This window comes from Fistularia commersonii, chromosome 3, assembly GCF_037954325.1.
Source record: "Fistularia commersonii isolate RoL2024-O1a breed Wild chromosome 3, RoL_Fcom_v1.0, whole genome shotgun sequence".
Classification (NCBI taxonomy): domain Eukaryota; kingdom Metazoa; phylum Chordata; class Actinopteri; order Syngnathiformes; family Fistulariidae; genus Fistularia; species Fistularia commersonii.
This window is the reverse complement of record NC_141286.1, coordinates 14,294,843-14,319,910: the sequence shown is the minus strand read 5'-3', so window position 1 is coordinate 14,319,910 and position 25,068 is coordinate 14,294,843. Positions and strand designations below refer to the sequence as shown.

Here is a 25,068-nt window from a genome sequence, read left to right as displayed (position 1 = left end):
TTCTGGCCTTTGACCCCTGCACTGCTGGCAGTGTCCTCTGCTCCTGACATTTTTCTACCTGCAGTCAGATCTCTGATGTTTCATCAGTTTTTTTGCTTCATTTCTGCTCTACTACATTTATGTAATAACACAATTATGTGCCCAACCTCAGCTGTGATGACATCACTGGTGCCATTGGTATTCATAATACTGGGTGTTTTGCCACGTGAATGTGTGCTCATCTCCGGGCGTGATGACTGGATGAAAGATGAAGGATGAATGTGTTAATGCTGTCTGTGCTGTTCATGCTGCGTTTGCTGTCAGCGTCTCAGACTGGAGATCTGATCTTCAGTCTGGAGAGCGTCGTGTACAAGGAGCCCCTCAATGGTAACACATTCTGAAACACAGATACTCATGGTGGCACTTTAGCACACACAGTAATATAAATACATCTATATGTAAGCCACATATTAGTAACTAGAGATATATTCAAAACAAACGATCTTGTTATCCCAAAAAGTTAGTAAAATGGACAAATATATGAACAATCTGTGCTGACATGTGTCATGATATCTAGTTTAATAACTCTTAACATCCGGTAACATGTTTCTCAAAATATGTGCAAGATTAATTTATAAATTGATGGCTTTTATAGAGTGAAATCAACAAATGAAGTTACTTGGCTATTAGTGAGTGATGTATTAAGAATAGTAGATATGAATGACCAGATTACATTTAAATGTTGGTGTCATAATTTGTCATAGCTTTATATTTTACACCGCTACCTGTAAATTCTGTGTCCCTTCTCCGCTTATCTTTATAACGCTGCTCTGATTGGTTCTCCTACTCACCAAGTTGTCTGCATGGCTTGTTCTTTTTTTCTGGGCTTTTCTCTTAACTGCTGTTCTTATCTTTAATGCTGCCAAAGTCCCTAAAGGACTTAAAAAAGACAAAAAGCACAAAAAAGCTTTGAAGAAGTTGAAAGGACATAAAAGCAAAGCAGGTGAGTTAAACTGTGGAGATGTCTCATGAAATGGTGGCTATAGGTAATGGATCTTGTGAGTGTGTGTGTGTGTGTGTGTGTGTGTGTGTGTGTGTGTGTGTGTGTGTGTGTGTGTGTGTGTGTGTGTGTGTGTCAACGATGTATACTGCGCAAAAAAATAAAGGGAACACTTAAACAATACAATGTAACTCCAAGTCAATCACACCTCTGTGAAATGAAACGGTCCACTTAGGAAGCAACACTGGCTCATTTTGACCTGTTCTAAGGACATTACATCAAAGTTGGATCAGCCTGTTGTGTGTTTTTCCCTTTAATTTCGAGTGTGACTCCAAATCCAGACCTCCATGATAAATTTGATTTCCATTGAATTTTTGTCTGATTTTTGTCATCAGCACATTCAACTATCTTCTTCTTCTTCTTTCGGCTTTTCCTTTCAGGGGTCGCCACAGCAAATCAACTTTCTCCATCTAACCCTGTTCTCTGTATCCTCCTCTCTCACACCAACTACCTTCATATCCTCTACATATCCTCTACTACATCCATAAATCTTCTCTTTGGTTTTCCTTGAGACCTCTTGCCTGGCAGCTCCAATTCCAGCGTCTGTCTACCAATATATTCTCCATCCCTCCTTTGTACATGACCAAACCATCTCAGTCTGGCTTCTTTGACCTTCTCTCCAAAACATCTAACATGTGCTGTTCCTCTGATAGACTCATTCCTCATCCTATCTCATTCTGGCAACTCCCAAAGAGAACTTCAGCATCTTCATTTCTTCGACTTCTAGCTCTGCCTGCTGTCTTTGCTTCATTGTAACTGTTTCTAGGCCAAACAGCATTCGCTGGGCTCACCACTGTGTTGTACACCTTTCCTTTCATTCTGGCCGATAGTCTTCAATCCCCACTCATTCCAACCTGCTTGGACCTGTCTCTTCACCTCTTTTCCACGCTCTCCATTGCTCTGGACTGTTGACTTCAAGTACCCGAAATCCTCCAGCTTCTTGATCTCCACTCCCTGTAGCCTCACCGTTCCACCTGAGTTCCTCTCATTCACACACATATGTTCTGTCTTGCCGTGACTAACTTTCACTCCTCTCCTTTCTAGAGCATACCTCCACCTCTCTAGATTTTCCTCTACCTTTTTTCTGCTCTCACTACAGATCACAATGTCATCTGCAAACATCATAGTCCATGGAGATTCCTGTCTAACCTCATCTCTCAGCCTGTCCATCACCATTGCAAACAAGAAGGGGCTCAGAGCTGATCCCTGATGGAGTCCCACCTCCACCTTGAACTTCTCTGTTACCCCTACAGCATACCGTGCCACTGTCTCACAGCTAGCATACATGTCCTGCACCAGTTTAACATGAGATGAGATGAGAACAACTTTATTAATCCCGAAGGAAATTGTTGTGCCAGAGTTTCAAGTAAAAAAACATAACAGTAATAGACAATAGTGGAAAGGAGGAAGAATAAGAAATATAATGAAATATAAATTGTCTTAGCTGTTAGCAGTAACTACAAAGATTGAAGATTCCCTGCGGCTGAGGGAAGAGGAATTAAAAAGTCTGATAGCCTCAGGTAGGAAAGACCTCCTGTGGCGTTCAGTGGAGCTCTTTGGTGGTATCAGTCTACGACTGAAAGAGCACCGACAGGACATCAACGTGGCATGCAGGGGGTGATGGATGTTGTCCATGATGCTGAGGAGCTTCCTCATCATCTTCCTCTCTGAAACCTGCACAACAGACTCCAGCTCCACTCCCAGGACGCATCCAGCTCTCCTGATGAGCTTGTTGAGTCTGTTGGTGTCAGCTGTCTTGAGCCTGCTGCCCCAGCACACAACAGCATAGAAGATGGAAGATAGAAGATAGAAGATACTTCTCTGCCACTCCAGACTTCCTCACACAATACCAGAGCTCCTCTCTTGGCACCCTGTCAAATGCTTTTTCTAGGTCTACAGAGACACAATGCAGCTCCCTCTGGCCTTCTCTATTTCTCTATTAGACTCATAAGTCTTCACCTCCAGAAGGTTTCTAACAAACTCCTCCTTCAAGATAACTACTCCATTTCTCTTCTTGTCAGTACCATAATAGTACAACTTAAAGCCTGCTCCTAAGCTTCCAGCCTTACCACCTTACCACCTGGTCTCCTGGACACACAATATATCCATCTTCCTTCTCCACATCATGTCGACCAACTCTTCATCTTTTCCTGTCATACCTGTAGTCCCACTATTCAAAGTCCCTACTCTCAGTCCCAGGCTCTTTCCTTTCCTCCTCTCTCTCTGCTTCCGAACACGCCCTCCTCCTCTTCTTCCTGTTCTTGTTCTGCGACCGACAGTAGCCCAATTTCCACTGGTACTATGTAGGTCATCAGTACCAATGCTGGTCGTTGTTAATCCGGTCCTCAATGATCCGCAATGATATGGTTATGGTTGACTCGCATGTTTGGTTTTGGCAAAAGTTTTATTCCGGGTGCCCTTCCTGACGCAACCCTCTGCATTTATCCAGGCTTGGGATTGGCTCAAGGGGACACTACTCCGTGCCTCCCCCCAGGCAGGTTTGGGGAGACACGGACCAGTGCCGCCCTGAGGCTGCATTAGCACATTCAACTATGTAACGAACAAAGTATTTAATTTTAGTGTTCCCTTTTGTTTTTTGAAGCAGTGTATATAGTTTATGTAGATACATTAACAAATGCATACATTTTCAATATGGACATGTTTGCATCTATTTAGTTGATTCATTTTGACTTTTTTACTGTAAATTTGTTTTTTCTTTCCTGTGTAAATATTGTAACACTATTTCTGTTAAAGGCTTAAGCAAAAAAAAAAAAAAAAAAGGCACAAACTTGTCAAACAGGTTGTGCAGAATGGCTAGAATCTGAGCACTTACCCTTTACTTTACCGTGGTCATTGATCTCACAACTAATGCCAATATAGGTAGTAAATATCAGCTTACTTAGGATTTGTATTTAAAAATAAACTGTGGATGGTTCAGTTTGTTCACGGTCCATGACTGATTTGCCTCACTTTCTGTCGTTTTATCCATCCTGGATTTATATAAATGTATATATGTGTCATTATATGGGTGTCATTAGTCCTGGATCAGGTTTCTGAAATGTTCTTTGGTGGTCTATTTGGGCCTGTGCCCGGTTTACATTTGGACCGGGGTCTTGTCCGGGTTTCTTCCCTCCGTTAATTTCAGAGAAACCTCAGGAGGAGAAGAAGGACACACTTATGGAGAAACTGGCCACTCAGGTGATCAAAAACCTACAAGTGAAGATCAGCAGCATCCACCTACGCTACGAGGATGACGTAAGTTCTGGCTTCATGTTCGGGCTCTATTCCTAGTTACATTTATTGGTCTAGTCCAAGCTCTGGTTTATGATTTTGGTCAAAACTCAGGTCCAGATAATGATTTATATCCAGGTCCAGTCTGGGGTTTCAACTCAGTAGAAAAGTTGAGGGAGCTTGAGTGTCCCATTGGAACATGTTTGTTTGTTTTTTTCCAAGGTGTCGGACCCAAATCGCCCCCTGTCCATGGGAGTGACACTTTCTGAGCTCAGCCTGCAGGTACACACACACACACACACACACACACACACACAGACACACACAAACACACACACACACACAGTTGCAGCTCAGGTCAACTCCTCCATGTTTTATTTTCAGACCACAGATGAGCACTGGAAATCATGCATCCTGAATGAATCAGCAAAGATCATCTACAAGGTATACACACACACATACACACACACACACACACACACACACACACACACACACACACGGACACACATACACACATCTTGAAAGTGAGGGATTGTTCAAACAGAATTATCAAATACATCGTAAATTTTGGCATATAAGCCACTACTTTTTTCACATGCTTTGAGAACTGCAGTTTATGTTTTTTTATAGGATAATTATGGCAGCTTCCTTCTACCAACACTGCCACAGTGGACAAATGAAACTGTTTCGGCAAACTCGCATATACGATTACATGACATTACTTGACAGTCATTTAGCAGACGCTTTTATCCAAAGTGACTCACAAAAATTGCAATTCAATAACCGAAAATCCAAAGTACCAGTAGTCGTTATTCAGAATTCACCGCTCTGCCAAATAACCATAATTCTTCAGATCAGCCATTTTGTGCTTATTGCACATAGTCACATCATGAAAAAGATGCGCAGAAGTGCATTTGATTGGCTTTCAAGTTAAAAGCAATCAGTCCGGCTGTCGAAGAAGGAAAAAGAGCTGCTGCAGTTAAGTTTGGCATTTGTTCTGGAAAAAAGCATTTGTGTTATGTACTAGTAGCTGTAGATGTTACCATCATTTATTCAATTAAAAGTTTTCAAAAAAATCTTTCCTGTAATATCTTGCCGCGTAAATATCTCATGCTTCAATGGGGATACCTGTTGCTTATAGACAAGTGCGGCTTATTTATGTACAATTTCTTTTTTCTTTTAAAATTTAATAGATACAGCCTTAGTAAAGGTGTGCTCTATAGTCTGGAATTTACGGTACCGTAAAGATCACCTCTTTTCTTTGAAGTAAAGATCTGATATAATAACAATAACGATAATGACAATACAGTATTATTCTTATTATCATTACTTATTAGTATCATTATTGAATAATATAACAATAATAACAATAGAATAACTCATTAATAATACCAATATCATACTAATACTACTATTAATGCTACTACTACTACTAATAATAATATATAGAGAGAGCACTTCTTTCAGATCCTCACACCAAAGGAAGAGAGTAGAGTAGCAGATAAAATATAAATCATTTGTTTATTCAGTTAGTCAGTTTTTGCTGCAGTGAGGTACGCTATGGCGCGAGTGACTCCCAATTAACCTGCACCCTCAGGATAATACTCATCCTGCTATATTCCCACCTAGCCTCTCCTCTGTAGTCGCCACCGATCAGACAGACTTATCCCTCCTGTGCACACAAATGACACACAACCAATCCTCTATCTGCTGTCAGTCAAATACTATTATATGTGCCCACCAGGAGCTGTCAATCACTCCATGACACGCTACTCCCAAAGCAATGACCATAAACCATCTAATGTGTGTGTGTGTTTGTGGCCTCAGCTCGGACGCCTGGACTGCCTCTGCGCCTACTGGAACATCAACAGCCCCATATTCTACAAAGATTCATGGGAAACAATCTTGGTGAGCTCGAGTTTAGACGCCAAACAGAATAGACGGATGTCAACGCCTCATCTCTGGTGGCCTTCATCACCTTCCATTCTGTCACCGACCAGTTTGAACACACACACACAGGATCTGACCTTGTGGAACTTGTTTCATGCTGACCTGTCAGAAGTTTTTCAGCATGTACCTGATAAGAGTTTGTTAAACTGTGTGTGTGTGTGTGTGCGTGTGTGCGTGTGTGTGTGTGTGTGCATGCGTGTGGATATTGCAGGATCAATTGAAGAGTGGTATAAGCTGTAATGACCAGGGGCTACGTCAGTATCAATACAGTGAGTTCAAGAGTTCATCTTGATGTAAATTTAATAAAGTCTGAAAGACAAACACACACACACACACACACACACACACACACACACACACACACACACACACACACATACTGCACTAGATCCCTATGAAAAACAGATGTACTGATGTTTCTTTTTTTATCACAACCTTAATCTGTGACTTTTTTTTAGAGATTTAGGCTTCCTAGTCTGATTTTATGTCATTCTAATAGCTATAAATAGGAATTTATCTCCATGTAGTATGTTTGCAACTAATATAAAACATCGTAATGAACTGTTAGATATAATTTATCCGCATACAGCATCTCCAGCATGTTGCTTGTCCAGCACTGAAATGCTGACAGTAATTTATGTCTTGCAGTCTTCAAGCCGATCTTCGCCTCCGCAAAAATGTGCATCAACCCCAATGCTGAGCTGGAGCTGAAAACTCCCAAGGCCAGTTTTCACCTGGAGATCCTGAACATCGCCATAGAGATGACCAAGCTGCAGGTAACATGGTTGACTGGTTGACAGTCTTATTTCAATTTTTGACATTAGACGTCCTGACATAGTTTAACTGAATGTGCAACAAGATATCAACAGTTTAAGCACACTTGCATTTCCTGAGCGTTATTTAGCAGTTGGTGCGGTTATTTCAGAGGTGGCGAGTGTATCACTTAATACACAGTGCTCATCTGAGGTTGCGCTGTGTGTCGTCCTCTGCAGTACACAACGATGCTGGAGCTGCTGGAGTCCTTAGACTGCATGGTGAAAAACGCCCCCTACAGGAAGTTTAGGCCAGTGGTCCCCGTCAGTGGCAACACCAGAGTCTGGTAAGGTCCAACACCATACTGTACAGGAGCAGACACAGTTCGCGAACACGAGGACAGCATGAGGTTCCATTACCGCCCCGTACAGGCCGTGGTGGTTCTTTTATAGGAAGAACTTGCATCCTGACCTCGTTAATCTTTTACAAAGAAGTAGATAAAGCCAACTGTCACCACAGGGGTTGATAATTGAAAGGAGTTCAGAGGTTGTAAGCACCAAAAGTATCTATGGAGGTTAATTATATTAAATATGAAGTTGAGCCCCCATAGAAACACAGACACAATGTCCAAATTCAGGTATTAACTTAATATTTCTTATAAAAACATACAAAGACTTCTGGGTCTGATCTGAATTTCGCCCACATTCAAGATTGAACCTCAAAATTCAACAATGATTCTAAGAACCAACATAAAAATAGGCAAACATTTCAAGTAAAGATTGTTGATAGAAAGTTTCAGGGAAGGACAAAATAAAAACCTGTTCAGATAAATGTTATGGATTCAAACGCAATCAGGCGATTCCAACTTGTAAGTATCAGTCTGACCTGAAGGGGACACTGAAGTAGAGTACTTTGTGACAAACACTAGGAGAAGAGGTGTTAGTCTTTGAATGGTGTTTGAGACAACACGTTTGTTTTCCGGGCCCTGCCAGGTGGAGGTACTGCTTAAGCAGCATCATGGAGGTCCATGTCCAGCCCCTCAGCCGGATGTGGTCCTGGTCCAATATCAGGCAACACCGCAATAATCTCCGTGCCTACAAGTCTGCCTACAAGACACTTCTCAGCCAGAGCAAACCAAACCCAGACACTGAACGCCACGTCCAGGTGAAGTCGCAACAACCCGGCATTATTAAATTTTATCGTTAATTCATTATTATTAAATCCAAGATTATTGTGTTTACATTTTTTCTCAATATTTTACCGTCAGGACCTGGAAAAAGTTTTGGATGTCTTCAACATCACTTTAGCTCGCCAGCAGGCTAAAATGGAGGTACACTTGATGATGGTAATGATGATGGTGAGAGCGATGTTGTGGGACAGAAATGATCACATCTTCCTCCCTCCCCCAGACCATTCGCCAAGGACAAAAATTGGCAGCAAAAAAGATGTCAGGGGGGCAGAAGCAGGGAGGGTTTTTCGGCTTCTTCACCAGGAAGGCCAAGAAGGAGGAGCAAGATACCGAGGAGAGCAAGGAATTGGAAGGTGAGGCCATTTGTAGTGAGAGTCAACTTTTATCTATCACACTGAAATTCCGTTCTAGACGTTTTTAAAGGTAACGGTGACTAGATGTAGATAAAGGCGATGTAAATGTAAAGATATGTATTTTTTGGCTGCGGTTCAGGTCTGGATCAGATCATGACGCCCGAGGAGAAGGAGAAGCTCTACACTGCCATCGGCTACAGTGGCAGCTCTCACAACCTTGCCCTGCCTAAACAGGTAAGATCACCTATTGTGTCCCGGTAACGTCTGCAGACTACAAATCTGCCGAGCGAGCAAACTGTCCTCTAGCTTCAGCACAGAAAAACGCATCTTCGGTGTTGAGTGGTTGTGGTTGGGGTTTGTAGACTGAATCCCTCCGGATCCAGGTTCTGAAGCACAGGCATGATTCAGACATGTCACCCTTCCATCCCATAAGTGATTATCAGTATCAAAACAAGATAGCCATGTTGTTTTGACCATCTGGCATTGAGGTGGGAACGTCCTTAATGTCATTTTTCTGGAATCACAAGAGCTTTCTCTCTCGATTGCAGTACGTCGCTGTGGTTGTCACCTGTCAGCTATTCAGGACCTCGGTGACGGTCAGAGATCAACCAGATGTTCCAGAGATTCTCAAGATCCAGATGATCGACCTCAGCACCAAAATATCGCAGAGACCAGGAGCTCAGGCTCTCAGGTGAGCCAATGCTAACAGAAGCTAATGGATCCCGTGAATAATTATGTGAGGGGAGAAATAGTCGGGGAAGGAGGTGAACCTTTGTGCGCCGTTTCAGGGTGGAAGCGTCGTTGCAGCACTGGTATGTGACGGGGTTACAGCAGCAGGGGGTGGTGCCCTCACTCATTGCCTCTGTGCGAGACTCCAAATCCTCACTGCTCAGCGTTGTGTTTGAGTTGAACCCAGAGGAAAGCACTGCTGACCAGCTGCTGAGGGTCCACTCCCAGCCCGTAGAGATCATTTACGATGCGGTAACACTCCTGAGTCTGAATGTTTTACTACCTTCAGGGAGAAATCATTAGATGCTGCAATGCTCTTAATGTATATTGTCCCCCCAGCTGACGGTGAACAGCATAGCGGAGTTTTTCAAGATGGGCAAAGGCGTCGACCTAGAGGTCCTGACCTCGGCCACACTCTCCAAACTGGAGGAGATCAAGGAAAAAACAGCAACGGGTTTGTTTTCCATCTTTCTGGCACCTCCCATCCAGCCTCAGGTCGTCCCTCATGTCCCCCAGACTGAGGGTCTCTGATTGATACCGGTCTCTGCAGGTCTGTCCCACATCATTGAGACCAGAAAGGTCCTGGATCTCCGCATCGACCTGAGGCCGTCGTACATGCTCTTGCCAAAGTCGGGCTTTTACAGTGACACGTCGGACCTGATCATCGTGGACTTCGGTAGCTTGCAGGTAGGGACATTGCTCTCTTTTGGAGCAGCCCAAAGGGCTCATTTCAACAACCTTTCAGACCTGCCGTTCTGTTCTTGTCAGCTCAACAGCGTGGAGCAGAGTGCTGCCGATTCATCTGCGTCCTTCTCCTCCCTGGTGGACATCATGGATCGGGCCTACGACAAATACAGTGTTGAGCTTCGTCGAGTCCAAGTGCTCTACAGCAAGTCAGGTACGCAGTAGCTGTAGCGAATTTAACTCTTACGAACACCAGATCTAAAAGTTAGAGCTCCTCTCGTTACTAGCCTGCTGACTATCATGCCAAGGCTCATCTGTTATTGTTTAAGGGTGAGCTTGTGCAAACAACGGCATTTATTATGGTGTTTTGAGGTAATAAGTTGGTAATACATCCAGGTCAGGCCTGGAAAGCCGCTCGTCTGCAGGCTTCGTCTGCCCAGCACATCCTGCAGCCGATGGACTTCACCGTCCAGCTGTCCAAGTGCATGGTGGAGAAGGACACCAGGATGCCCAGGTACGAGTCTCATGCCTGGATAAAGAGAAAGACCACATGCTATATCTGTACTGCTGTGTCATTTCCCTTCCTCCGGCTGCAGGTTCAAGGTTTCAGGCGAGCTGCCGCTACTACATATCAAGATCTCTGACCAGAAGATCCAGAACGTCCTGGAGCTGTTCGAGAGCATCCCACTTCCGCACATGGGCTCCACCCCTTCCAGCCCCACAGGGAAGGTATGCTTGGTACAGTCTAGCAGAACCTACCAAGTGAAACAGAAGGTGAGATTTTATCCAAAATTCATGCTTCTTGACTAACATGACGGTATTTGGCCATGCTTCCACTGTAGGTGCTGTCACTGGTGGAGGCCCAACCTAGAGACTTCACTCTGTCCCCCGAATTCCTCAGCACTATGGAAACAGGTGGAAATCTGGCATTGTTCATTAATTCATTCATCACATCCTTTGTCATTAGTTCTGACCTAGTTTCAAGTATATGAGAATTCATATGTAAAAGGTTTCCTGGGATCAAATCAACTTACGTCCCTCTTTGTATCCATAAGATTTCGTTTCTAAACTCACGTCTGCGCCACGTTTCAGATTCTGACGAAGATGTCAGTGAGAAGTCGATGGACAAGGACCAGCAGCGCTTAGCCCTGGAGGAGCTCACTGACCTTCATTTTAAGTTTGAGATCAAAGAGGTTGGTTTTTTTTTTCCAACTTCCCTATTTTCATTCATTTGTTTTAACAGAATGAAGTACTGAGCCGCGACTGACCGTGATTTCGGTGTGTTCAGGTGCTGCTGGAGCTGAGCCGGCAGGTGGACCAAGAGAAGACCATCCTCTCCCTCAGCATCTGCCAGCTGGGTACCGAAGGGAAGAAACGCAGTTTTGACCTGACTGTAGCATCATACCTGCGCAGAGTCACCCTGGACTACTGTGACCTCCCAGGTGACATTGTGCTTTCTGATTGGCTAGGAAACAAAATGAAAAGCTGGCCTACATAAATTATAAATATCCATTTATTATCAGAAGTTAAAACATAAATGCTTCATTAAAGTAATGTGATGAATGCAAAAATCTCATTTTCATTCATCACATCCTGCTCAAATGTTCAAATATCAAGTGGAATTTGATATTCTGAGAGGCCAGTTCTTTCTCTGTGCTGTGACTCTGTCTCTCTGACGTGTTCCAGAGGGGAAGAGCCGCCCCCTTCACCTCATCAGCTCCTCGGAGCAGCAGAGCTCTGACCTGCTGAAGGTCGAGTTTACCAAGGTGAGCCCAGCGAGGCACCTGCACTTTTAAAGGAAATACATTTCCCATGATGCAGCAGCTCAAACTCAAAGATGTCTCAGTCAAGTCTCATCCTAGCAACAGCAACGTTTTTAAAAAAATCTATGAGAAAATTTCTGTATCATTTGCGCATTTTGTCCTGTTTTGTTCCCATGCTGTTATGCAACGTAGGTAAAGCAGAGGCTGTGCATGACGTATCTGTAACACAGATATAGAAGCAGATCATACTCCCTGTGCATGCGCTTTTGTGTGTGTGTGTGTTTGTGTGTGTGTGTGACCCCTGTGTGTGTAACCCTACAGGTGGACCCCAGCAGCCCTAGCTTTCAGACGCTTTTCGACAGTACCGAGCAAACGCTGAAGGTAGGTGGAGAACTTGTCAAAGGCTATAAAAAAATGGGAAATTCCTGCCTGAGGAACTGCAGTTTTTTTTTTTTTTTGTACATTTTGAGTAATTGCTTGTATTGATAGAAAATTAAATGTGAAGAAAATTGAACAAATAAAACATGAAAAGAAAATAAGCAGGATTTTAGATAAAAAGCAACATCTGTTCCTGAAAGGGTTTCATCAGTTTGAATTCTCGAGTTACTCCCCGTGTCTGCTGCAGGTGGATTTCTCGTCCCTGGACTTCTTGCTCCACACCAAAGCTCTACTCTCTACCATTAACTACCTGAACAGCCTGGTGCCGCAGCAGTTGGTGGCTTCCCGCATCACCAAGGAGCAGGTGGAGAAGGTGGGACAGGGGAGGTCAGGTGAGTCGAAACCCCAAGGTACCTAAGACAGATCGCCAGGATAGTTTTTCAAACCCAAGGTATTTTGGCAGTATCGAAAGGAGCTGCAGACGCCAGCGTGTTCAACTTCAAGCTCTTCGCCATGCTGGGCTGCATCCACGTGGAGGTGTGTGATGACCGCAACAGCATCGCAGACATCAGAATCCAAGGTACGGGATAAAATTAACCAGATAAAGGAGTCAGAATCTTAAACTTTTAATGTTTGTCGCCACTTTGCAGGAATCGATGCGTCAGTGTTTGTGCAGGTGAAGCAGACGGAGGTGTTTGCCAGACTCCGAGACATCGTTGTCACAGACGTCAGCCCTAACACCATCCACACAAAGGTCACTGTGTTATCATTATTGTTAATATGTCATTACATTAAGTTAGCATGTAGGCAAAGAGAATGAAATGTTCAGAATACGAATCTACAGTGTTATAAAATTGATTAGTCAGGATTAATTCATCCTAGAAAAGAAAACTACTCAGAGTAGTCATGTCTTCCCCCTCCCACTCTACTGACAGGCGGTGTCCATCATGGGCGAGGAGGTGTTTAGCTTCAATCTATGCCTTTTTCCCGGGGCAACCGAAGGCGATGGCTACAGCGACATGTCCAAGGTGGACGGGAAGGTCACCCTACGTCTCGGCTGTATCCAGATAGTCTACCTGCACAAGTTCCTGATGTCACTGCTGGTCAGACACACGCAAACAGACGATGTTAAAGATATACACACATGCATCAACATCAATACAGACATGGAAATGCAATGATTCACCTAAATACACATGTATGTTAAAATATAGCTATGTTTACAAAGGTATCCATTTGTATAAGAAAAGTGCACAATTACGTATTTCGATAGGTATATGTAAAAACAGATGTACATGTTCACAAATACAGATGGGTATATATTAGACTTAGCTATGCAGATCTACAGTGTCGCGCATAGGCACATATACAAAAAGTATACAGGGGGTAAACGCAAAATTACACAGGGTTGTACATTCACAAAGTCACACATGATCAGTTACTAATACACATACATGTTTACCATAAAAATTACCTATGGATGTGATTTTTTTACTTGTAAATATTTAAGAATGCATACATTCGTCAGCCTATCCCTTTTTAAAATACATATTTACATGTATATGTATTCTTCATTATCTACCCAAATATTTTATGTTTACACATATTTAATCCTCCTTCTACAGAGCGAGTCTAAGGAAGCACGTTTCTCTAAGTGTTTTCTGTTTTAAGTTGCATTAGTTGTGTTTTTTATCGTCTCTGATGTCACATATCTGTGTATATCTGTGTCCGGGTGTCCCTTTTCTTTTCTCTTCTTCTCGAGTGAATTGATGGGAATTTTAATCACCATTAATTAATTTTTTAATCCAAATTTTTTTTATAAAGATACATCTATAGTGATCTATACTTTATGTTTGTTACGATAAGTAACAGTAAGCGGTCATCAGATGGCAACAAGAACACGGTTTCTGAGTTTTCTGTGGTCTTTTTTTTTGATAATAGTAGTTTTTCAATAATTATTTCATAACCTCTTGGTGATTATTACTATTTTTTTTAATCTGAGCAATTTTTATGTAGATTCATTCTGATTTTGTCATGGAATTTTCTCCATTGTCAACTGCAGGCACTTAGCAAGATAGCAGCACTTATTAAACCATTCGAGAATTCCTGAACCCAAACAATGAATCTCTTCAAAATGAAGGTGAAACTGCTGGTCTTGTTTCCCTCTGTCTCTCATCTCTCCTGTCTTGTCAATGTGTCTTGTCCTTTCAGGCTTCTTTTAGCATTCACTATGCGTCTGACGAGGTACTGCTTCAAGCATGCACCTTTTGAAATCTATCAAACCTGCTTTGCGGCTCAAACCTGCTTTGCGGCTTCACTCAGTAACTCCACCACACTCTCCTGTCCACCTTGAATATCATCGGGCTTACCGCGTTGGTCAGGCCCCGGCTTCCACCCGCAGCCCTAACCTGACTGATTTCCAGAGGCAGACACACACAGCTCATTACCATATTTTTAACCCAGAAAGATGGGAAGAGGAAATAAATGTGGAAACCGTGGAAAAAAAAAGAAAATCCCTTTTTCAAATTTTTCAAACAGCGTCCGAGCTGTGAGAAGCTGCAGGTGAAACAAACGGGAAAGGAGTGAAATTAAATCTAAGTTTAAACTCCACAGAAATAAAGGTTTGCCAAGTGGAGCTAAATCAGTCCATTTTGGATATTTAAACACCTGACAGGATTGTTTGTTGTCAGTATCGTCTGTGTCCACTGCTGGCGATTTCTATGCTAAAATGTTGGTTTCGGCTCATCAACTTCCTTTTCTAAACCAAACCATTAAACACGCAGCTAGGTATCATGAGCTAAGCAAAGATAAATGCCGCATCAGTGGCAAAATAGCTTGTATCCGACTCAAGAGATGTCACAGCTCATGACTCTATAAAGTTCCAATCTCACCTGATGGACACCGGAGTGCAGGAAGCTTGTGTCCAACTTGGGGGAGCAACGAGCCAATGAAAGCCTAGAGGGAAAGTGTTTGAAAATGCACGGGCGACATCATCACACCTCACAGCTCACCTCCTCCATAAGGCTTCTGCCCTCATCATCACCCTCTCCGTCACATGATCACCATTAGTCACATGACCTCTGCCTGCGTTACTGCACCTTCTCCTTTAATAAATGCCATTAATTGTTTTTTTTTTAACTGCCACTTAAACTTGAAAATTTCTGTGATGATACATTTGGAATTCTAAATTCTGAGATTAAAAACAAAAAAACATAAATTGAATTTTTCAATTTCAATTGAAGTTTACTGTAGTCAATATTATAATTTCTGCTGTTTTAAATTCCATTTAAACACATTCTCCAGATATTTTCATGTTTTTTGTTTGTTCAACATGCCCTTAATCTTACATTAACATAAATAAGTTACAAATATTGTGAGGAAAAATAAAATATATCTAATAAATTTACATTTCCTCTGTTGATATTGGTGGATTAAGTTTGAATTCATTTTTTCATTAAACCTTTTTCAAGAGCTACTAGCTAGGGTGTGAATACAGACACATATTTCTTACCCTAATCACCCTTTAATATTTCCTTGACAGTGAATGTCTCACCTCAATCCCTTCTTAAAAGGTTCCTTTATTACAGGTTTATGAACACCGTCATGACACAGTTCCTCGTGCCCCCCTCCCCTAAACTGTATTTCAGATGTTCGTCAATAATTTCCAAACGGCCAAGGAGGCCTTAAGTGCTGCGACGGCTCAGGCGGCGGAGAAGGCGGCGTCCAGTGTTCGCGACTTTGCCCAGAAGAGTTTCCGCCTGGCGATGGACATCAGAATGAAAGCCCCCCTCATCATCATCCCCCAGTCGTCCAAATCCCTCAACGCAGTGGTAGTGGACCTGGGCCTGATAACTGTGGGAAACAGCTTCTCGCTGCTGCCCGCTGAAGGCTTCCCTCTGCCAGCGGTGGTCGAGAAGATGGATGTCAAGCTGACTCATTTGAAACTATCCAGGTATCCATATTTTTTTTTTTTGTGCTCAGCCTCCTGGGAAAATCTTTGGTCAAAATTTTGGGGTGAATGCTCCTACCCGTGCCCTCCACAGAACCACCTTGGAGAGAGACTCCCCGCAGCCGGATATTGAGATCCTGCAGCCAATAAACCTGGAACTCCTCGTCACCAGAAACTTGGCAGCGGCGTGGTTCACGAAGATCCCCGGGGTCCAGGTCCAGGGGGTTCTGCGGTCACTGAAGGTATGTTCAACTCGCCTGCCTCTCCCTGATGCCAAAGCAAGTAAGACCCCTCCCCAAGTGCTTGAAAGCCCTTAGTAAGATTGCGTATTGTATCACGCAGATGAGTCTCGGTGAAGAGGACTTTGGTGTGCTGATGAAAGTCTTCATGGAGAACATCGATGAGGGGAGTAAAGAGCACAACAGGGACGTGGACACATGGGCAGCTCAAGGTAAATGGGCACAGTAACTAACTGGCATCCATGTTTAGTGTTTTAGGCCTCCCTAGAGCCCGTTGGCATCCATCACTGTTGTTGCTCTGTGATTGATAGGTGACTGCTCCAAGTCAAACCTGCCTCTCACCTAACTTGTACCCCAACACTTATGATGTAGAAGCAGCGGAAGAAGATTGCAATACCAGTGACCTTGTCACTTGTTTCCGATCACAGAGAAGGCGGAGCTGAGGGATCAGCAGCTGGAGGCATCGCCATTGCCCATGGGAAATGGCGGTACGTTGGATGCAGCCCACGGGGACCTTTGTGAGAACACCATCAATGTCCTCCTCAACTTTGAAATCAAAGAGGTACCCATGGTCTTCGCCCACTCAGGTGTGTGAATGTCAAAATGCAATAAAATGTACCAAGATAGTCATCGCTCGTGCCCCTTCCCCCCGCCCGGCCAGGTGATTCTTACTCTGAAGAAGCTCAGGGACCAGAAGGAGTCCCCATTTCTGGTCTTCCTTGCTGCTCAGCTCGGCATCAACACCAAAGTCAGAAAATACGACATGTGCGCCAGCACCTACATTAAAAAGATCGCCCTGAAGTGCCTTGAATTCAAGGGTAAGAGGCTCTTTCCATTCATTTTTACCCCACAACGATTGACATGGTACCTACCCTCCACGACTGCTGGACGTAGTTTTTTATGACCCTCTGTACCATGGTGTTCTTACAGTAGCCTCCTGTGATGTAGGGTACAACATTTGACCTTCTGCTTTCAAGTTGCAATAGTCTGTTACCTTGAAGTGCAAAACTACCTTCACTGTGTTTTTTTTGTTGTATTACGCAGCTATAACATGGTTTTTACCAGTCAGCATATATAGTCTCCTATTTTTTTCATTGTTTACATCCTCCACCTCTGATTATTTATAGTTTTTCATGCAGTACTCCATATGTTTGTATTTAGCTGTTGAGATATACACAGATATATACATACTCATATATATATATATACTCACATATATATATGTACATGTATGTATGTATATATATATATATGTGTGTGTGTGTATGTATATATGTGTGTATATATATATGTTTGTGTGTGTGTATATATATGCGTGTGTTTGTGTGTCTGCTTCATATATATATATATATATATATATATATATATATATATATATATATATATATATATATACACACACACCATGGCCAAACCTATTCGCTCACTCATCCAAATAATCGGATTCGGATTCATGTGTTCCAATCACTTCTATGGCGACAGGTGTATAAAATCAAGCACCTAGGCATGCAGACTGTTTTTACAAACATTTGTGAAAGAATAGGTCGCTCTCAGGAGCGCAGTAAATTCCAGCATGTAACTGTGATAGGATGCCACCTGTTCAAAGAACCAGTCGTGAAAATTCCTTGCTCCTAAATATTTCACAGTCAACTGTCAGCTGTATTATAAGAACATGGAAGTGTTTCGGAACATCGGCAACCCAGCCAGGAAGTGACAAGCTACGCAAACTGACAGAGCGGGGTCAACAGATGCTGAGTCAATCACTACAAACCTCCAAACTTCATGTTGCCTTCAGATTACCTCAAGAACTGTGTGCAAAGAGCTTCATGGAATGGGTTTCCATGGCTGTGCAGCTGCATCCAAGACACACATCACCAAGTGCAATGCAAAGTGTCAAATACACTGGTATTAAGTACGCTGCCACTGGAGGCTAGAGCAGTGGAGACACATTCTCTGGAGTGACAAATAACGCTTCCGATGGATGAGTCTGGGTTTGGCGGTTGCCTGTAGAATTGTGCTTGTCTGACTGCATTGTGCAAAGTGAGGGGGTAGTATGGTGTGGGGTTGTTTTTCAGGAACTGGGTTTGGCCCCTTAGTTCCAGTGAAAGGAACTCATAAAGCTTCAGCATACTAAGACATTTTGGATGATTCCATGCTCCAAACTTTGCTGGAACACCCTTGGGATGAATTTGAATGGAGACTGAGAGCCAGGCCTTCTCATCTGATATCAATGTGTGACCTCATGAATGCGCTTCTAGAAAAATTGGTTGAAAATTTCCATAAACACACTCCTGATCCTTTTGGCCAGCCTTCTGAGAAGAGTTGAAGCTGTAATAGCTGGAAAGGGTTGACCAACGTTATATAGAACCCTATGGATTAGGATTGGGATGTCACTTAAATTCATATGTGAGTCAAGGCAGGTGAGCGAAGACTTTTGGCCATATAGTGCATGTGTGCGTGCCTGCGTGCATGTGTGTGTGTGCACACACACACACATACACACACTTATATTTATTCCAGACACCAGCGGCGAGCCCCTCTGTCTCATCAGCTCCTCTGTGGAATCAGGGTCAGAGCTTCTCAAAATACAATACTTCAAGGTACTTCACACACACACACACACATACACACACACACACACACACACACACACACACACACACAAACAATATCTCTTGAATGCATCAGTGTGTCTTCTTAACCTGGCTGCGTGAAGACGAAGAAGGGTGATGTCACTGTGTTGCAAGAGAAAACAATCTTTACTGGAGTGTGATGAAAAGTTATATGTATTTATTTTTTCTTTTTTATTGATTATTCAGGCCGACCGCAACGGTCCTAACTTCACCACTATGTACAAGAACACAGAGCAGATGATCAATGTGAGTAACCGCCTCCAGTGAATTCTTCTTTGCCTTTCAGCTTTTCCCTTCAGGGGTAGCCACAGCGAATCGATCTTCTCCATCTAACCCCATTCCCTGTATCCTCCTCACTCACACCAACTACCTTCATATCCTCTCTCTCACGACATCCATAAACCTTTTCTTTGGTCTTCTTCTAGTATGCAGTATCTGTCTTCCAATATATTCTCTATGCATCCTCTGTACATGACCGAACCATCTCAGTCTGGCTTCTCTGACCTTCTCTCCAAAACATCTCACATGTGCTGGTCCTCTGATAGACTCATTCCTGATCCTATCCATCCGGTACACTCTCAAAGAGAACCTTAGCAACTTCATCTGTACAGCATCGCTGGTCTCACCACTGTCTTGTACACGTTTTCTTTCATTCTGGCTGATAGTCTTCTATCGCATGGTACCCCTGACACTTTTCTCCACCCATTCCAACCTGCTTGAACCCATCTCTTCACCTCTTTTCCACACTCTCTGCTGCTCTGGACTCTTGACCCTAAGTACTTTAAACCCTCCGACTTCTTGATCTCCACTCCCTGTAGCCTCACCGTTCCACCCGGGTTCCTCTCTTTCACACTAATATGCTCTGTCTTGCTGCAACAAACATTCATTCCTCTCCTTTCCGGCGCATACCTCCACCTCTCTAGAGCAGCATCTGGTGAATACACTTTAAAATACACTTAATACTCGAAAACACTTAACTGTCCTTCACAGTTATTCATTTCAACTTTTTTAAAGTAATTACTTTAATTATCAAGTAATGTGATAATGTGGTAATGACTAATACACATCTTTACCAGGAGGTTGTCAATATGACAAAATCGATTGTAATCCAATAACTTACTCGGATTAGGCAAGGTAAGCTCAGGTAGTCACACTATTGTCAGTCAAGTACAGACAATTAAATCAGTAAAATAACAAGTTAATACCCATGTAACTAAAGAGGCATCACTTGCACTGTTTAGAAAGAAGCGAAGCAGACAGAGTGAAATCACAGCTTCTCTCTCTCTCTCTCTGTCTCTGTCGCTGTCTCTCTATCTCTCTCTCCCACTTTAGGTGACCTTCACCTCTCTTGACCTCATGCTGCACACCGAGGCTCTGGTTTCAGCCATTGACTTCTTGTCCGGAGCTCTGTTGTCTGGCGTGGCGCTACCTTCAGAGGGGGAGACACGACCAAAGAGCGAGAACAGCACAGCGCCGTTGGGCAAGTCCAAGTTCGCATTCTCAAGCTACTGTTATAACTGGGGTTTTAGCAGAACCTTACAAATGACAGATAGTACAATAATACTACCCCTGTTGACTTAAGAGCCAAAAATCCAAACACTTTAAGACCTATTTTTGATCCGTCTGCCATTTTATATTCACCGGACTAAATTTTTCCAATGCCTCGATGACTCATAATCTATAAGGATTGATTGATCCTGTATTGCAAGGGCAAGTGAAGATAATTGGTCCGATCTTGACCATTGCTTGAATGTGTCGTGTTTTCCCAAAGCTGCCGTGGTTTCCTCAGCTGACAGTAACGTTATTGACCTGAAGCTGATGATGGCACTCAAGGCTTTCAACATCCTGGTGTGTGACCAAAGCACTAATCTGGCTGATATTAAGATCCAAGGTACTTCAGTTTTATTTCCTGCCGTTTTTTTAGTATTATTATGTGTTGATTTAAATAATGACTTCTACCGATGCGTCTGTCAGGCATCAATGCCTCACTGCTCATGCAGGGAACTCAGACCCACATCTCAGCCCGATTGAGAGACTTTGTCGTCCTGAATGTGGATCCAAGAAGCATTCATAAGAAGGTCAGTCAGAGCATTCTGCTGTTATAATGTCGTAATAACCATCTCAGCACCAAGTGGACCACAGTGACGTTCTTATCAAAGATGATTATGTTTTTTGGTTTGTGTGTAGCATTTCAGTGTTTGTTTTTCAAATTCAAAGAAAATGAATCGACTAAAACATCACGAATATGTTGCCCCACATTTATTTTTTTGAAACACACAGGCAATAACCCAACAATGAAGGGGCATTCTAAAAAAATTAATAAATCTGCATGAAGCGACCTAAATATTAGGATTGGCCGCGATGTGTATGACGGTTAAAGTGATAAGCGATTCAATTGTTTCACACCTTTTCAGAGAGTTTAAGAGATCTCTTCTCCGCAGGCCATCTCCATTGTTGGCGACGAGGTGTTCAGTTTTGCCCTGAGTCTCACCCCTAACGCCACAGAGGGCGAAAGCTACGCAGACACATCCAGGACTGACGGACGGGTGAAGCTAAACGTCGGCTGCATCCAGTTGGTTTACCTGCATAAGTTCTTCATGTCTCTGCTGGTGAGTGTCAGGGCGGCGCCAAGGGGAGGTTCTTGTTCTTACCCACTCAAAGTGTCATCTCTTCAACCACTGACTCATGTTCTAGTGTTTGTGACATAATCTGCTATTAATTATTATTACAAAGTAGAAAACAGGGCAGATGAGTGGGAAGAAGTCAGCATGACAGTCAGAAGCTCCAAGTCAGAGGCTCTGGTTCTGTACCAGGAACAGGTGGATTGTCCCTTTGGAGAAGGGGGTCCAAGGGGTGGTGAATATGTGCACTGTCTACATTGGTTATGACACCTAATTGATCTGTTGGGATAAAGAGGGAGCTGAGCTGGAAGGTGAAACACACTGTTCCAACTCTCACCAATGGCCATTACCTTACATTTGGGTCATGATTAAAAGAACAAGGTCTTGGAAGAAGGAGGCCTGATTGAATAACCTCCGCGGGGGGGTGGGGTTTAGCAGTTGGAGGTAGCCTGTGGAGAACAGCTGCTGCTTCATTTTGCTGAAAGGAGTCAGAAGAGGTGGTTTAGGCTTCCTGGGCGCCTCCCATTATAGGTTGTCTGGTCAACTCGGAACACATAGGGATGATAAATTCCATCTGGGAACAAAACTTGGGAAATCTTTTACATTTTTCCACTTCTTTTTCTTTCAGAACTTCACAAACCACTTTCAAATGGCCAAAGATGCTCTGAGTGCTGCAACAGCTCAGGCAGCGGAAAAAGCCGCGTCCAGTGTTCGGGACTTTGCCCAAAAGACTTTCCGTCTGGCTATGGACATCAATCTGAAGGCACCGCTCATAATCATCCCAGAGTCCTCCATCTCGCATGATGCACTGGTGATGGACCTGGGTCTCATCACCGTGGGCAACAGCTTCTCACTGTTGCCCATTGACAATTGCCCGCTTCCCGCTGTCATCGACAACATGGACGTCCAGCTATCACAGCTTAAACTGTCCAGGTCAGTGAATGCATCAAATACAGTCTGAACAAGAGTGTAATTATTAGGTGTTGGGAAGTTCTGGAATTCAGACCCCAACACCAAGATAAGCCTACCAACTTAAAAAGATCCTCATAGTAAAAAAACAAAAAAAATGATTAACTTTTCTCCTCTATTGCACTAGAATATGACCTTTTGTCTCAGCATTGCTATAAATAAAAACATGTGAAAAGTTAGCCAGAAATTGAGAAAATAACCTGGTTAATAACAAAAAAAATTAAAATAATGCCTTTACATCCGTCCCACAGGACCAGTCTGGACCCGGCAGCCAGCCAGCTGACCAGTGAGCTGTTGGAACCGGTCAACCTGCAGCTGAGTGTCAAAAGAAACCTCGCAGCAGCTTGGTACAAGAAGATGCCCGGTGTGGAGATCAACGGTGACCTGAAGCCGATGAAGGTAAGGACGCTCAGTCCTGGTGGTGCTGAACTGAAAGGTCTATACTTCAGGAGTGTTGGGGGTCATCTGATCGGGATTACAAACCAACTTCATATGTATAGATTTTATAAAAGTGTGATCAGACCGAAAGCATCAAACTTGAACATGTGTGTTCTGTTCTCATTTCTGCGTTCAGTCATCATGTCTCCCACCCAAGGTACAGCTCATTCAGGATGGTCTCTGCTTCTATGTTTACTTGAAGGCTCCTCGAAATGAGCGAGCTAAGCTTGTGCTTAGTTAGTAAGTCGATGTAGTTTCGATCAGCTGCTCCCCCTTGTTTCCAGCCCCTAGTACTACTTGTTCCTTGGACACTGGTAATCCTAGACAAGCAGCTGTACCCCGATATGGAACGTCCCTGGAAAGTCTCACATGATCAACCTGTTGATATGTGTGCGTGGTAGGTGGCGCTGAGTCAAGAGGACCTAAAGGTTCTGCTGAGGATCCTAATGGAGAACCTTGGAGAGGCTGGCAGCCTGGAGCCTACAGCCCCGAGGCTGGAGACCAACCTGCAGCTAAGAGCGCCTGGAAGCCCCCAGACCGGTCTAAGACTTTATATCCTTGGTGTTTATCTTCAGAAATTTTCTCCAAATGGCAGACAGAAACTCATATTCTGATCATGTTGTCCCTCAGAAGACGTTGGGAAGCCTCAGGAAAGCAGCGATGAGGAGGACAAAGTACTGGAGACCATGAGGTTTAACTTCAACATTGAATCTCTTGGACTGGTTTTGTATAGAAACAACCCAAATCAGGTCAGCATCTCAACACCTCCTCATTTGCCTCCTTCACTCAAACAAAAGAACTTTGTAGATTTGATTGAAAATTCATTTGAATATCATAGTTTCTGTTAAGTCAAACTATCTTGGTAATTCAGCTTCATCTTGATCCTGTCCAGAAATTTGACATTCCACAAGTTCAGATGGTTCAGGTTCTATTGGTTAAGGATCAGTAGAGGTTTCTGCTGGATCTTTAGTCTTAATCCTGGTCCTGTCTTCTCCAGCCGACCGACCTTAAACATCAGGAGAGCCTACGCTTGGGGGAGTTTGCCCTCCACCACCTGAAGACCACAGGGAAGATCCTGAGTAACGGCAGCATGGAGGTTTCCACCATCTTGACCAACTGCACCCTGGACGACCTCAGGACAGGAATGGAGAGGGTGACCTCGCAGTGAGTTAAACCACCCCTCTTGTCTTTTTTGGGGGGGGAATGGGGGGGGCTCGCTCAAATGATGGCTACTCAAACCTTACCCCACTGACAGGATGGTTGGGCGCCGGGACAAGGACAACACCGAAGTGATGATTGACGTGACGTACCGGCAGAGTGGCGGGGAGCGTGAGCTGGTGGCCGTCCTGCAGAAGCTTTACTTGTGTGCTAGTGTCGAGTTCCTGATGGCTGTGGCAGATTTCTTCCTCCAGGGGCTTCCCCAGGGCCGGCCTTTGGGTACTGCCTCCACATTGGCGAGTGAAAGACTGCCGCTGAGGCAGGTGGCGGAGCCTTTACCCAACACTAAGACTGGTGAGACCAAACCTGGTTCACGTGAAAACTAACAGAGTCAGACCGTCTGAATTTATTATCTAGCTTTATCCTGAGAATAAAGAAACAGTAATATTGCAGATTGGTTATTTCAGGGCTGCATATAGATTGTAACTGATGGAATGAAAATACAATGAAGTTGACAAATTAATTACCATATATATTCTACTCATCAGAGTGATTATTGATCCCTGATCAATTTAATGGAATGAAAAAGGTTTGTACTCTGTTTGGCTTTTCCAAAAAGTAACTGTCATGTTTACATGACAGCTACAGCTTAATAGTTTTTTTTCCATTTCTCTTCTAATAATTGAGAGTTTAAAATATTAGAGAATCAGAATTCATTCAAAGAAAATGTGTCTAATAAACATCCAAAAACAAAATTGATCCAATAGAACTGACCTATCAAGACTAGTTCTCACAGTTAGAGTAGGATCCAAACAAAGTAATTATAATATACACTTTCAGATCTTTTTAGCATGACAATGACATTATTGCGTCATCTGCATAGTAACAGAGCATTTTGACTTGGATCATAGAATATGTGGGTATTAAAAACAGTGCAAAGAAGGAGGCTTGGTAAAGACCCTTGGGTGCAGGAAATATTCACTCTCTCT

At 43.4% G+C, this 25,068-nt stretch overlaps 1 protein-coding gene across 7 annotated transcripts in view; it reads left to right on the top strand.

Annotated features, from left to right (window-relative positions):
* vps13c (vacuolar protein sorting 13 homolog C) overlaps positions 1-25,068 on the top strand; it is a 56,294-nt gene that overhangs the window by 6,235 nt on the left and 24,991 nt on the right. For 3 of the 7 annotated variants that reach the window (XM_086143728.1, XM_086143724.1, XM_086143730.1), the window contains exons 6-50: positions 4,185-4,294; positions 4,493-4,552; positions 4,655-4,714; positions 6,101-6,181; positions 6,435-6,492; positions 6,872-6,999; positions 7,216-7,322; positions 7,969-8,140; positions 8,244-8,306; positions 8,386-8,518; positions 8,658-8,752; positions 9,067-9,209; positions 9,307-9,499; positions 9,587-9,701; positions 9,798-9,934; positions 10,016-10,145; positions 10,328-10,445; positions 10,528-10,660; positions 10,774-10,846; positions 11,024-11,124; positions 11,220-11,373; positions 11,618-11,697; positions 12,016-12,075; positions 12,320-12,464; positions 12,536-12,652; positions 12,723-12,826; positions 13,008-13,175; positions 15,720-16,024; positions 16,116-16,263; positions 16,364-16,472; positions 16,689-16,822; positions 16,922-17,078; positions 18,781-18,860; positions 19,080-19,139; positions 20,226-20,373; positions 20,665-20,784; positions 20,868-20,971; positions 21,335-21,502; positions 22,143-22,447; positions 22,735-22,882; positions 23,058-23,078; positions 23,323-23,461; positions 23,552-23,670; positions 23,919-24,085; positions 24,177-24,433. In XM_086143728.1, the coding sequence (XP_085999854.1) occupies positions 4,185-4,294; positions 4,493-4,552; positions 4,655-4,714; positions 6,101-6,181; positions 6,435-6,492; positions 6,872-6,999; positions 7,216-7,322; positions 7,969-8,140; positions 8,244-8,306; positions 8,386-8,518; positions 8,658-8,752; positions 9,067-9,209; positions 9,307-9,499; positions 9,587-9,701; positions 9,798-9,934; positions 10,016-10,145; positions 10,328-10,445; positions 10,528-10,660; positions 10,774-10,846; positions 11,024-11,124; positions 11,220-11,373; positions 11,618-11,697; positions 12,016-12,075; positions 12,320-12,464; positions 12,536-12,652; positions 12,723-12,826; positions 13,008-13,175; positions 15,720-16,024; positions 16,116-16,263; positions 16,364-16,472; positions 16,689-16,822; positions 16,922-17,078; positions 18,781-18,860; positions 19,080-19,139; positions 20,226-20,373; positions 20,665-20,784; positions 20,868-20,971; positions 21,335-21,502; positions 22,143-22,447; positions 22,735-22,882; positions 23,058-23,078; positions 23,323-23,461; positions 23,552-23,670; positions 23,919-24,085; positions 24,177-24,433 (5,727 nt within the window). Of the gene's footprint in view, positions 1-303; positions 367-907; positions 983-4,184; positions 4,295-4,492; positions 4,553-4,654; positions 4,715-6,100; positions 6,182-6,434; positions 6,493-6,871; positions 7,000-7,215; positions 7,323-7,968; positions 8,141-8,243; positions 8,307-8,385; positions 8,519-8,657; positions 8,753-9,066; positions 9,210-9,306; positions 9,500-9,586; positions 9,702-9,797; positions 9,935-10,015; positions 10,146-10,327; positions 10,446-10,527; positions 10,661-10,773; positions 10,847-11,023; positions 11,125-11,219; positions 11,374-11,617; positions 11,698-12,015; positions 12,076-12,319; positions 12,465-12,535; positions 12,653-12,722; positions 12,827-13,007; positions 13,176-15,719; positions 16,025-16,115; positions 16,264-16,363; positions 16,473-16,688; positions 16,823-16,921; positions 17,079-18,780; positions 18,861-19,079; positions 19,140-20,225; positions 20,374-20,664; positions 20,785-20,867; positions 20,972-21,334; positions 21,503-22,142; positions 22,448-22,734; positions 22,883-23,057; positions 23,079-23,322; positions 23,462-23,551; positions 23,671-23,918; positions 24,086-24,176; positions 24,434-25,068 lie in introns of all 7 variants that reach the window. The other 4 variants (XM_086143729.1, XM_086143727.1, XM_086143731.1 and 1 more) reach the window with 3 other exon arrangements.